The sequence below is a fragment of the Stenella coeruleoalba genome, assembly GCF_951394435.1.
Source record: "Stenella coeruleoalba genome assembly, chromosome: 21".
Classification (NCBI taxonomy): Eukaryota; Metazoa; Chordata; class Mammalia; order Artiodactyla; family Delphinidae; genus Stenella; species Stenella coeruleoalba.
In genome coordinates, this window is record NC_137167.1 from 15,548,464 (window position 1) to 15,563,224 (window position 14,761).

The 14,761-nt window shown below is 39.7% G+C and overlaps 1 protein-coding gene across 4 annotated transcripts in view; it reads right to left on the reverse strand.

Annotated features, from left to right (window-relative positions):
• Window positions 1-14,761, reverse strand: part of DLC1 (DLC1 Rho GTPase activating protein) — a 401,830-nt gene that overhangs the window by 17,070 nt on the left and 369,999 nt on the right. For all 4 annotated transcript variants that reach the window (XM_079908969.1, XM_079908968.1, XM_079908970.1 and 1 more), the window contains 3 exons: window positions 11,805-11,876; window positions 6,567-6,648; window positions 703-766 (listed from right to left, as the gene is read on the reverse strand). In XM_079908969.1, the coding sequence (XP_079765095.1) occupies window positions 703-766; window positions 6,567-6,648; window positions 11,805-11,876 (218 nt within the window). The remainder of the gene's footprint in view (window positions 1-702; window positions 767-6,566; window positions 6,649-11,804; window positions 11,877-14,761) is intronic.

The window sequence follows — 14,761 nt, forward strand, 5'->3', positions numbered from 1 at the left end:
TAATTAAAATGGGTACTCTGAACAGTCAGAAATATGTTCTTTGACCAAACTTACTCCTGTTTACTCTAATTTGTGACACTCACTCCCACTACTACACCCACCTCTTCTCCTAAGATCTCGTAAGACGTCCTCACATTTCATACGCAGAAGAAAATACCATCTGAATCAGTTACGTGCCACCATTTCACTAGAATGTGTGGGATTTCCTGTCCTCCGTCTTCCTCCTCTCATTCCTTTTCTCCCTCCAAATCTCTATTATTCTTCCATATCCTACCAGCCAGCCTTCACTGCCATCCCTACGGCTTCAAAACACAGTTACTGTTACATATGGGAAGACAGAGTTCCCAAGAACTTCCGCTTTCATTTCTGGAAGGAGGCAATGCAAAAGCCACCGGAATTCCTTAAGCCTCATCCGTTTAATATGTCATAGGCATTGAGCTAATGGGGCAAAAATCACAGATGATCTTTTCAGATCAAAAACAGCAGGCAAGACACAATTTACTGGCTGGCCACAGCTCTTGGTTTCCACTACATAAGGCCACACAGCTTTTGGTAAACCTGACTGGATTATAACATTTAAAATGTCGATAGTTTTGGACCACGGAAGTAAGAGTTTGAGAGACAAAATCTATCACAAAATTCAGAACCCAGTTGTTGATCTGCCCCTTTCCTCCCACCACGCTATCCATGTTATACACTCACTCTCTTCCGATGAGGACTAATTTCCAGCTTCATCACCGCGCATTTGTTTAAAGTATTCAGACGCCTACAGAGCAAAGAAATAACATTAGCAGAGACAGGAAACCACTGATGGGTGGATAAATATTTTTTCCAAACAGCTGACGTGTTTAATCGAGCTTCTTTGAATCCATTAATATCTATAATATAGAAGAGTACTTGAAACTTCTTTAAAAAGTGAATAGTTTAAAAATATTTATGTTTCACAAGTTTTCTCATTTAAATTTAATATTACTATTTTATAGTAAAATGGTACACTGTGGTGGTTCTGTCCGGTGCCTCTTATTCCTCACAGAACAAGCGACCCTCAATGAGGACAGTTATTCTTTCAACAACCCCTAGGTTGAGTCATTAGGTATCTCCACCCAGTGCCACGAAATAAAAGGCAGTGATGTCTTCTTTCACAGAAAAAGAAACATGAACAAGGAACCAAGCAGAGTTGCTCGTAAATAAAGTGTATTCTATCTCAAATCAAAATTCAAATATAAAAATAATCTCTGACAAATAATAACCTTAGACAGCCTGTTAAAAAATGCAGTAAGTTCTGTATAGAAGTGTGAGCCCTCTTTAACACCCAATTCTTTTTTACAACTTCCCACACAGGACAGGATAATGCGTGGTACAGCCGCAGCAACAGCACAAATGACTGATTTAAAAACCTGTATACTTCAGCTTCAAGGGTCAACATCTTTAAGAGTTCAAACATAAGCACTTGAATCAGATTCTTCTTTGGAAAAGGAGTCACATTTTTACTCTGAATATTTTTTACCCCTGCCAAAGAGTAATAATTTAAAATGAGGAAAGTAATTTAGCTTCACTGAAAATGAAGTACTTAAACAAAACAAAACAAAACCCACCTCAATGGTAAGTAATGACATAGCTGAAAAAAAGAAGCCCTTTACACGTGCAGGAATAAATGGCACGTAAAAGTCTGCAGGACAGCTTTTCAAGCCCCAGTTCTTTCTAACATCTTCCAGATGATCATCGCTTAGTCTTCCTCAAACGAACCTTTAACCTATCTGCCGTCTGGTCCCATCAGTTTTCCAATTTTTCCTAAGACTGCAATTCTTCCACTTCCACAGGACAAGCGCATTTAATTCACACAAACTCAAACTGACCATGAGTCCTCTTCAAGGCTCTATCTTTCTGATCCTGTTCTTGCAGCCTGTCTAACAACTTGGATGCAGGAGGGTAGAAAGTATTTTTGCCTGCTGATAAGACTGCCTTTGATTTCACAGATTATGTGGTAGCCTGCTTATAGGATAAACAAAGATAACCCAGAGCACCTATGTTCAGGAAAATTCTCTCTCATGATGGAAAGGGAAAGAAAACAAAATAACTAAAAAAAAATCCACAGACATTAAAACGAGTGGATATAAAGTCCCTCTCTAAGGGGCATCCATTACTTAAATGACTTCTACCCACAGTGTTTTAGTTCTCCAATGTTTTTAAAATTTAAAGAATCGGGAGGGTCACAGCTAGTCTTAGGTCTGGGTTTCATTAATCAGACCTGTTAATCAAATACCCACTTGACATCATTTGGGTTGTAATGGTTGAGGGGTGTTTATAACCCAGTTTACTAGGCGTGGATGCCTGTAGGGGTGGGGGAGGGACTTGCTTCACAAGCTCCAGACTTGAGTCAAACGGAAAGGGCCAAGGGGGTCATTTTTGTAAAGGTCAGTGTTACCTTTTTCTCTCCGTAGCGCCCAGCTAATGGCGCTTCGAGACTGAAGCCCAGAAGTTATTCCCCGAGGTCTCCGTGGGATTCATTTGACCCCTAGGAACCTCCAAAGTGGTGGGGTGTTACCGATTTAGAGACGTTACGGACACGAGGTAGTAGTTCTGGCTTGCTGAGTCGGGGCCGCGTTCTAGGTCAGGCATTGCGCCTGAAGCCTCATGTGTGTTATTTCGCCTTGATCCTCACAACAACCCTATGGTAGAGATATTACTATTTATCTTCATTTTATAGATGAGGAAATGGGGGCTTGGAGTGGACACAAACCTTGTCCAAGGCCACATGACTAAAACATGGTGACTCTGGCCCTCAAAAACAATACCTTCTGCATTCCTTTCTAAAATAAATGTTAATCATGATGATACATGGGAGCAGCTTCTATCCTAAGTACGGCTCCCTCCAGTGAGTGGCAGAGCACTGGTATCTCCCACTGTCTGTCCAGAAGCCCTGGCCTTTCCCACCCCACAGGGCCCTCACTGGCTCAGCTCCTCAGGAATGTGTCAGTCTTATCTGCTGGGCAACTTGTACTCTGCTCTGAGGGGGGAGGGAGCACAGGGTGAGCCATCAAAGGTTCAAGAGCTTTGCTGGAGGGAGCCGCAAGCGCCCTGATAAAAGCATGGCAGGCAGGGATCTGGGCCTCAAGTATTCCAAGTGAAAACAGGGAAAGCAGAAGAGAAGTGAGAAAGGAAAAAGGAATGATTTCCCAAGTAGACCTGACAAATAAAAATCGTTCCAATCCTTTCTTGGCAATAATGCAATTGCTTTTCTTTTAATAGGACCAAAACAGTAACGTAGTTGAAATCTACTACGCGGCCAGCTGTTTCACAGAGCTTAGGCACTTCAAGGGCTGTTTTACAATAAAGTGCAGACTGGAGATGATACTACGGATATCTATTTGTCATTACATGATTATCACCTTATTTGCATAATTCTTTGCTGTACTCATAGGAGTCAGTTGTAATCCCAAAGGAAGATAGCGAGATGGGATATTTTTCAGAAGCTATAAAGAGAAAGAATATTTCATAAAAGGTATTGTAAGAGTAGGTCACAGTTTGCATTATCACCTGTATACGCGTCAAGACAAGCGAATTACTCCTCCAGTATTGATACTGAATGTGATACTCTCAGAATCTGGGCCTTATCATCAGGGTTGGATTATACAGCAAAGCTAGCAAGATTGGGACAAAAGGCAATCTCTCCAAGGAAACAAGTACGTTTATCCCTTACAAGTGTGTGTGTAAGAATGCTGGTTAGCAATCTATACCCCAAAAATCTAGTGGTTGCATACTTACAACTTTTGGTCATTACAAACTATTGAAGACAGTATCATTAACATTCTCAAGAAAACATTAAGCTACAAGTTTTCTGCTCTAAGTAGACTATTTTAAGAGATCAGCTCCTACCAGATTTTTGACCAAAAGAGCTTTAAGATCTGCAACAGTTATAAGTACATGAATGTTTATAATAATCATTAAGCAGAACATGGGAGTGTATACTAGTGTGTACATGGGAGTACTCCATCCGTGTGTGTGTGTGGGGGGGCTGGGGTAGGGGGGCGGCAGGAAAGAGAAACCATGTAACAATTATTTCGTTCAAAACAAATCTAAAAATGTTTTACTTAAAGTAAAAATATTAAATATTTAATAATATTTTATTAAGGTAAAACTTTTCAGCTGCGATTTTGTAACTAATTACCGTATATATTTAAAATCAACTGCTCAAAATATTTCAACAAGGCAAAAGATGGAGGTCTACAAAAAAGTCCGTCCGTCTAGAAAAAAACTTGACAAATGACAAGGCAAAATTTCAAACAACACTGTAGATTCAAGATTTGCTGGCCCTTTGAATTTCACGGGCTGAGAGAGTACATGGAAGAGGCCAGTCTAGCAGATGAGATGAATATCACATCATCAGTTAAACAAGTATCCTCAACTACTCTGCTGACAGCTCAGGACCTGTAGTGCATTTTCAAGGAAGATGCCTGTCCCCACCTTTTTCTTCAGAACATTTGTTTAGCCCTCTCGAAGGAAAATCATTTGCCATGAGAAGTCTATTTATGCGAACACGTGGACAAGAGACCTTGGGTTTTCCATTACAAACAAGCTGATGACTGTTCCTGTGAATTCTGACCCCAACCTCAAGCCTTTCTCCACATACTCAACTCTGGGTGTCGGTTTTAGGCCTAATAATTTTTAAAGCACTTGACATCCATCACTGCATTTCCTTCTTACATTTAACCTATGAGATATTAATTCTACACATGAGAGAAACTGAAGCCGAATCAGAATACACTTGCAGAATCCAAAGAGATCAAGGTCTAGTTGTTTTCAGGCTCTTCTTTTCGCAAAAGATCTAAGAGTATAGATTTACTCCTTTTAAAGGGAGGCAGCTTCTCTGATGGCGTTAAGAGCCAGTGTAGCCAGTGTGAATCACAAAGTACGGAGGATGCCCTTATCCCCAGAAGAGGGTAACTACGTTTCAAACTGATATTTAAAAAAAAGAAAAAGAAATTCAAGAATCTAATCACGATCCTTTGGGCTGCAATGCTGCAGTGATATTTTTATGACCCAGGAATTCCTAAGCTGTGGCTGCTGTTCAGAGGGCACGCTCACTAAGTAGCCTGAAATGTGTGAAATGCATGATCTGACGCAGTAACCTAGTAAATATTTCCTAGGTTACATCTTAGGAGTGATGTCATCTCTATGCATTATTACCCATGATGAACTGAAAAGAAATTAATTCTGCTCCACAGCTAAGCATTCAAACATTTCAAAAATGTCTGGAGTAGTTTATATTCCAGATGCAGACTCTTTCTCTCCTAAACTGTGTTGGTGAAATTTTTTCATTCCAGATGACATAGCTATGATATTACACTCTAGGGAGTGGGGTGGGGAGTTGGAATTAAGTTTCTTCCAGAAAAAGTGTACAAACCCTGGACATTTCTAAGCAATCATTCCATTGGATTTGAAAAGTGACAGTATTTCTGTGGTTAATGTGACATTTTTTTCTTTCTTAAGCCAGGAGAACTAGTCTATTACTCCATTTTAAACATCCTACCTATCTTCCCCTAAAACCCTGCTTAACTTAAGTGCTTCAGAAAACACTGTATTACATAAGAGAGGCAAAAATAGTACTTTCACAAAGCTACAACTGCATTCTTTGCCTATAAAGGGGAAATAAATCCCGGGTGCCATTCAACCTTAATGATGTTTTTCCAAGTTAAAATTAATATTGAAATTAAAAGAAAATTGTTTTAATTTTACGATCAAATCGACAAGTGAATTTTGTCCGTGTATAATTTTTTTTCTCCAGAGTTCAGCTTTGATGGTTTATAGGCTTTGAGAAAAATTCAAAGGATGATTAACTTAAAATGAATAATATGTCACGAAGAGTCAGAGAGGAGTATCAGTGTCCTGTCATTTTCTGCTGCGTGTTTTATTACTTCCATTTCGTTAAACCCTGCGAGCTGCTCCTCCGCCTGAAGATCCACCAGCACCACGAACATGGGTTTCTGAACAGTTTTGTTCACATTTCCCATCAATGCTCCTTTGCTGCCTGTCTACTTTATGTTAAAGGCTGTGCTGAGTTACTTTACAGCCTTAGTTAACCCTACTGTTAGGACGGTGTGCCTGGGGAAGCTGAGGAGTTGCGGAAATGCTTTCCTGGAATTCAAGCAACGGCCCTCCTGCCTCTAGTCTGCCACAGCCCCTACTTCCATCTGTCCCTCTGAGCGTCATTTCCACTCAATACAACAGCGGCTCTGAGTTGGCGAGGGTACCTGGCTGGGACTGCACAGTCAACTGCACTGCCTTAACCCCCCTATTCCAAGTTTCCAAACTTCCTGGACATTGTCTGCTCTAGCAGTCGTATGAGCACATTCCAGGACAGTGCTATTTGAATGGCAATACTAAACGACAGGAAGTTACTTATTCTAATCAAAAGGCCTATGATTTATAATGAAGTAAATCACTATATCCATTTACGGATCAAAACCTTGACATATTTAGAACAAAAGCAGTCTCATCAGTGATAAGTACTATGTTCTTTAAAAAGAAGAAAAGAGAAAGAAAACACTCAAAGTATTTCCTTTTACCTGCACAAAGCCTCAATAGCATCTCTGTCCAAAAAATCATGCTCTCTCTTGACCAAGGAAATATCAATGGGGAACAGGAGATCTATAAGAAAAATAAAAACAAATACGTTTATTGAGCACCCAAGCTCTTGCCAATCCAGCCCAGTTTAGCAGAGGGAAGAAAACAAGGTAATTTATTGAATACTTACTGTTTGCAGGACACTTCCCTCCCTATCAAGTGCTGTGGGTATGTAAAGCAGCTTAAGACAATTTCATCAGTGTCCTAAAGGAGCTTGGAATAAAGTGGTCTGCAGACTCAGACTGTCTGTTGTCAAAGATAAGTGGTTCAAAACACTGTTCCACCTTTAAACACATCAGCAGGCAACAGACCTCTGCCATGAAAATTATAATTTAAACCAGAATGAATACCAGAAGGATGTTCACGGTAATGTGGCTGTTTTTTCCCTCCCATGTGTGTCTTTGCTCACATTTGATCAGGGAAGAGGCCACAGAGAACCGGGCCAAGGAAAGATCTAGAGAACTATGGTAGTTGTCAATGGAATCCAACCATTTGCATGACATCAAAAGCTAATGAGAATTAAGGATGTGCTATTTTTAAACAAATACTAGCACTTCCATATGGCTTTCCAGGAGTTTATATAACTCCCACTAAAACAAAAGGCCAGCTCTAAAGCAGCTGTAGAACAATAGAATCCCAAATCCTTTCATCCTTGGAAGAGTTCACTACTCTAAGAACACGTAAGTTCTATTAAAATCGAAAAGCAAAAAGGGGGGAAAAGTCAACTCCATGAAAGAATTCCCTTCTCTGTCCCTTGTTGATAAATACACTCCAGGAAGAGCAGGGAGGAAGAAGACCAGCAGCCCCTCTGCGGAAATTTGCAACAGCTCTGGAATTGCCACTAGATAAAAGCAAGTTATCCCTCTTTGGTGTTCCAAGCACTTAGGGTAAATAATGGGCCTTCCTAGTAAAACGCTTATAAAATATCATGAGGGAGAGTCCTGCTATGCAACTCTGTGGGTCAGGAATAGGCAAAATAAGAGCACTGCAGGACACCAGGATTAACAGAACCCAAAACTCGCTTTGGCCCCCCAAATGGCTAATGCTGCATACTGAAACAGACATGGCTGTTGGTAGTTTGGGAGATGCAAGTAGCTAACAATGTTCTACTTCTGGGGTTGACTAGGGAGCACATGACTGTTCCTTACGTTTTTATGGTTCTAACTTAGGATCATTGGTTTTACAGGATGGTATGGAGCTCCTTATTCTCGGTCATCTATTTTCCAGAGACTACACTTATGAGTACCTTTTTTTTTTTTTTAAATAATGTTGGAAACTAACATAATGAGTATTTGGTCTATTCTTTTTTCTGAAGGCTAGCATTAGATTAGTGATCCTGTTCTCTGAATGGTAAGACAGGCAGACCAATGAAGTAGCTAGAGCCTAAAGATTTATGAAGAAATTCATAAAATTCAGTATCACAGGATTTATCTCTTCATTACCTTATAGACCGAGTCTCTCAAGCAAATGATTAGTGGCACCACTATAGTGGCAATAGAAGAGAAGACTTAAAGTGAACGTGAACTATTAGTAAACACAAGCAAGCCAGACTGTAAAGCTGTTTGAAGGTTCTGGCAACTGTATTTCACTTTGAACAGATAACCTGCACTCTAAGTATTAAAGGACAGAGCTGATATTAAAAAATAATTTTTAACACTTAACAAATGTAAATCGTAAAGTTCACATGCCTGTTACATGCATCTGAGAAAGCAACTCTGTTATTTTAGCAATTCCTAACTCAGTGTACCCAGAGCTGTATTTCACTTTCCTGATCCAAATTAACTTTAAAATTCTGTTTAAAAAAAAAAAAAATTCTAGGATAGGTAGGGACTAAATTCAAGAGAAGAGTGAAATAATTACATCTTTTTTTTTTTTTTTTTTTCAGTATTTCTCAGAGTTCTTCAGGTTAGGATTTAATCTTTCAGCTTGGGTTTAAGGGCAGGATGTTTATATTGTCAAGGACCGAAATAAAGGTAAACAGGAATCAAGGAATGAGTGGGATGGCATGTGGTGTGTGTGTACCCACCCTGCACACAGGGGTAGGATGAAGGGGAGAGATTATAAATGCTCAGAACAATGTACAGTATAACTTCAAAAGTAGGTTTATGCTTCAAAAGACTTATAATGTCAAGGGACCCCAAAATGTAACTTGTGAAAATACAGTCTGCATTTTAGGATTTGGAAAGATGTAAGACACAGACCGGAACTGGATCTTAGCAAACATACACATCACAAGAAAGGGCTTCTTGGCAGCAAATCAACACCAAAACTTGACATAATTGAAGGAAATTTAATTTCAAAACACAAGAACAAAAGGACAGCATGTTACTACCACTGCAAATGTAATTATCCTTCCTTATCTCCAGTAGAGCTGTGAACTGAAAATCCAATAGAATGCTGATCCGCACCCCACCGCCACCAAAGCTCTACTGAGAGACAGAGATGCTGTAAACGGCAACAGGTCAAAGATTCTCCCAAAGGAAGGATAAGCAACTCCACCATAATAAACATGCAGGTTAACCAAACACCTTAAAAAAAAAAAGAAAGACGAAAGAAAAAAAGAAAAAGGAATTGGAGATATTCTCTGAAATGGAGGAAGAGTAAGATATTCTACATAGTCTAACTATAAAATAATTTTAAACCCATCTTCATGGAGAAATATCTTACGTTCAGTCTGGGCTACAATGAGGAAGGGCAGGCATTATAAACGAGGTAAGGAATTAAACAAGCCGAGTGAGCCAGGGAAGTAAAACGACCTCTGTGGTCTCGCCCCAGTTTGCTTCCGGGGAGCACCCCCACCCCCTCTATATCCCTGCCGACCACGCTAGCATTTCCAAGCTGAAAACCTGTGTCCGTTCTTAGTACGGGTTCATGGCGTTTTGCTCGTGTGTTAAAGAAGGATGCTGGTGACCACCAGCTCCAATTGAGAGCCCACTGCCATTGCTACAGGAAGCAGCCTGCTTGTTGTCATCCTAGAAGGACGGAAGAGCAAAAGACACGTTTTAAAATCACTATTTATCGTGAGAAGAGCTGAACATCCCTGGTGAAAAGACTGAAGAGACATCATTTAACCTGGATCTTTCAGCAGTTTTGTCACATCATGGCTAAATGTCTCCCAGCATCTCCTTCCTCTTAAGTGATAATAAAAAAGATGTATTCTTTAAATGTAAATTAACCAATATTACGCTTGCTTTTTGAGATTTTTGGCAATTTCTTTGAGGTATGAACTGTTTTATTTCTATAAAATATGAAGCGTCTACCACAGTGGTGGGTATCCCTGTTGGTGCAGAATTAATACTGGCTTGTTGATTAGCTGAATGGATGGCTGGATGGCTGGAGGGATGAATGGATGAATGGATAGATGGAGGGATGGATGAATGAGAGACACCAGGTGCTGTCGTCTCGGTAGAGTTAAGGAAACAAAGAATGCTCAAGTTGGAAGAGGCCTTAGAAGTCATTTATTCTCAAGGTAGGAGTCACTTCACTATCCACCCAACCTTGGCTTGCAAATCACCCATAAAATAGAGCTCACGAGTTCACAACTGTAGCTTTTTTTTTAATGATTTCATATAGAAAACAATAAGCCTCCCTTTTAAATAAACAGCCTCTTCCCCTCACCTTGCACCCTGGGCAGCCTGAGGCTCAGGGCATGAGCGAGACTCAACACGCGCATCGTCCTCAGCCTCAGCATCTGAGCGATGCCCAGAGCGCTAACGAGAAAACGAAGAACTAGTGAAAAGTCAGCCTAGGTCTTGATTTTAAAAAAAAGTCCATTTTTCTTAATTAAAAAATCGAATAACATAGGAGAAATAATAATCATCAAATGGCAATCTATGGAAAGTGAAAAGCCTAATGACAAAGCGGAGAAAGATATCTATGACACATGACCAACAAAGCCTTAGTATTTAGAATAAAGAGCTCTTATAAATCATCAAAAAAAGCACAATCAACTCAGGGGAAAAATGGGCAACAGATATTTCACAGAAGAGCAAACATGTATGGCCAAATGACACAAAGAAATGTGCCTTATCATTAAAAATCAGGAAAATGGCAGTCAAAATCCGTAAGATATCATTTTATATCCATTTGATTGGCAAAAATTAAAGTCTGACAATATCAAGGGTTGAGAGCATGTGGATAGACAGGATCTTTATATATTACAGGGAGGAGTGAAAGTTGGTACAGGAACTTTTGAAAAACTTGCATTATAAAGTTGAACATACATCTCTATCACCCAGTAATGCTACTCTTAGGCATACATGCAAGATAAATTATTTCACGTGTACTGAAAGAGTGCAAGAATATTCCCAACAGTACAGTTTATAAAAGCAAAACAAAAAACCCCCAAAATGCCCACCAATCAGTGTGGATGTGATAAACTGTGGCATATCCACACAATGGAGTATTACACAGCAGTCAAAGGTGATGAACTATGAGGACACACAGTATGGAAGAACCTTAACAATAATAAATGAAAAAATTAAATCGTACAAGATTACATAGAGCATGATACCCTTTTTATAAAGATAAACAACTTTATAAAAATATTTATTTTAGGGAAATGCAATAAAGCTATATAAAAGGAAAGCAAGGAAATGATAAACCAAGGTTTCAGAATGATGGTTACTGTGGCTAGGGGGTGGCAGAGGGATGGGAGACAGGTGGGTGTGTTATTATCAAGGTCCTAGCTGTTTTGGGTGGTTGCCACACCGTTCCTTAATGAAATATTTAAGTAAATAATAAAATGTCTGAAAATAAATCATAGATCAATAATAATCATGAGGGACTTCCCTGGTGGCACAGCGGTTAAAAATCCGCCTGCCAACGCAGGGAACACGGGTCTGAGCCCTGGTCCAAGAAGATTCCACATGCCGCGGAGCAACTAAGCCCGTGTGTCATAACTACTGAGCCCACGTGCTGCAACTACTGAAGCCCACTCGCCTAGAGCCTGTGCTCCACAACAAGAGAAGCCACCGCAATGAGAAGCCTGTGCACCGCAATGAAGAGTAGTCCCCGCTCGCCACAACTAGAGAAAGCCTGCGCACAGCAACGAAGACCCAGTGCAGCCAAAAATTTAAAAATAAAATTTTTAAAAAAAGTGCAAAGCTTATAAAAAAATTATAATCATGAACCAAGGATATGATTTTGCCCATTAAAAAAGAATGGCATTCCCGGCTCACCTTCATACAACTGGGCGTACTGGGGGAATCCTGCCGCCCGTAGCCAATCACAAGCTTCTTTGGCTTCAATTTCTAGAATAGAACAGAGGACAGACAAACATGTTAGTCATGTGTAACTCAGCGTACTTCTTCTTCCTTAATAAACTCTGGTTTTGTTATATAAGCAAAAGACGACATCTGTTGAAAAGGGATAAGCAAAAAGCGAAAAAGAAAATCCATTTATTCAAATGGTTTCGATTTTTGTGCATCTTTTCAGACTTTAAAAAATATATGTAATTATCCATCTTTCCTTTAAAAGACAAAAAACAAAAATGGAGTCCCAGCAGTAAGTTACTCTGTGCTGCTTCTGTGTTCTGGTTATAAATGATTAAAAAAATAGGGCTTAATGAGAAAGTTGAAGAAGGGTTAAATAATTATTAATTTTAGGCCTAGATGGACTAACTTGCTTTACTTTTCACATCAATAAAAGGCCACCAAGTACATCTGACACCCTGGAAGAGCACTAAGTTGACCAAAGGGACTGAGCTTCTGCCACCCAGTGGGATGCGTGTAACTGCCCAGGGGCTGTGAAGGTGTGCCTTCGGGTGCATCAGGCAGTAAGGGAGGCCTGGGCAGTCAGGGGCCCTGGAGGGCACTAAGTCAATAAACCCCACAATCTTGGCAGGCTGAGATGCCTAATAAAGCTTCTACTTCCCCGTGGTTAACATCTTGTAGATACTATTGATAAACAGAAAGGCCAAGAGCAACTAACACACCTGCGTTCAAATTCACTCAAGCACTTATTCACAATCCCGTTAGCACAGAGGAGGTCGGCACAGTCATTAGTTTCTCAGTTTGCACAAAGAATATTCTTTCAACCCTCTTCCCACCTTCCTCAGACCATTAGAGTACTTAAGGTATGTAAGGCTATTCACTCATTTATAAATGTCTCAACATTGCTTAATTTATTCCAGATTCAAATCTTCATTATGCATCTCTCCTCTGAGGCAGATAGGAGGTTGACAGTCCATCACGGAGAAGTATGTATATACCACTTTTGTCTAGTAACTTTATAGTTTCAGAGCATTTTTTAAACTATTATTTTATGAGTTCCTTGGGTCTTTAAAGAAAAAAGAATTAAGAACACTCAACTTCATTAAAGCAAGTAGGAATGTCCTTATTGAACCGACATGCCAAAGATAAAAGCCTGCTGCTACCTTCTGATGAGCTAGTTAATACCCAAACAGAAACAATTACGGCAGCAGAGAAGCAATAGATGACACGGCAAGGTTTGTTACTTTCATGAATCTTTTCAGTGTGGCGATGAAAGTAGCATCATAAAACACAAGATTCGGGACTGAATTCGGGGAAGAAGGATAGAGTGACATGAATGTGTAAGAATCTCGATGTTTGTACTAAATCATAGAATTGTCCAATGTGAATTACCTGCGCTAACATTTTTTCATGTATTTATAACCATACCTTGTTTCAGAAAGGAATTAATGAAGATTTATATGAAATCATAAAATAAACATTTTCCAGAGAACTATATTGCTGGAAAAACATATAAAAGCTCAACATTTTATTTTAAAGGATGTGGAAACTACTTTTTTCTCTATTCCCGTGGCCCTCGCTCAAAGATAGATATGGAAAGGAAAAAAAGCTAAGTGTTTTGTTTTTTAAAAATATTTTAAATATCTCACTTCTTCTGACTATCTGTAGGTTATTTCCACCGAATACATTGTTAGACATCGAACAACAGATTGCTAAAAAGTAAATGTATTCGCTTTCTAAATATTTTACTTAATAAGTGGTGAGTAGCCAGAAATTCTCAACGTCCACCCTTTCTGTGGACACCCTTTCTGTGTGTCATACTCAGATATGACAACAGATCAGTGCACATGCGCATGTGCACACACACACACACACACACAGACACACAGACACACACACACACCTTAACTGGACACAATTCTCCAGCCAGTATCACCACCTACTTAGAGAACGTTCCTGATTTCTTATTAAAATGGCTTCATGCCAAGAGGCACGAAAGATATAAGGTATTATTTTTCTAAAAAACCTTTAAATTTATATAATACTTTACAAATCACAAAGTGTTTTCACATATATTACTCACTTAAGGCCCCACGTAACTTCAGGAACACATAAATGCCTACTGCTGTGTTGTCATCCTTATTCATTTTCCACCACTACAAAAAGAAATGCCCCCAAATGACCAAAATCGATCAAAAAAGCTGTGTTCAAACAGCCACTCTTCTTAGGGCCACTTGGTTAGAAAGAAATGATGTGAACAGGCCAAGGTTTGCTTCTTCAGCAGATAATTTAATGAAAGGTCTACAATGGCTAAAAAGCAGCACTTCCAAGAACTACAGAGACTAGTAATTTTACCTGCCTTTTCCTTTCCCTAAAATAGATGAGAATGTCTTTCTTTTAGATATGAAACCATGGGAAACAGACAAGCCTGTACATTTAACAAAGTCCATTCATGAAAACTTAGGCTGCATAATAATAAATGAGAACTTAAACCCACTGTTTCTATAGAAATCAGAATTAGAAAATTGTAAAAATTGTAAAAAGCTGTCACTGATTTTTTTTTTTTTTTTTTTTTTTTTGTGGTACGCGGGCCTCTCACTGTTGTGGTCTCCCCCGTTGCGCAGCACAGGCTCCGGACGCGCAGGCTCAGCGGCCATGGCTCACGGGCCCAGCCACTCCATGCCACGTGGGATCCTCCCGGACCAGGGCACGAACCCATGTCCCCTGCATCGGCAGGCGGACTCTCAACCACTGCGCCACCAGGGAAGCCCAACTGTCACTGATTTTTTAATAAATGAGACAGTTACTGACTTCACTCCCACCCCTTTCCAGTTACCAAGTGAAAATGATAACGATCTAAGTACTGATTTTTAAAAAAATCAGTATTTCCATTTTATTTAACATGAAATGAACCTATGTCTACA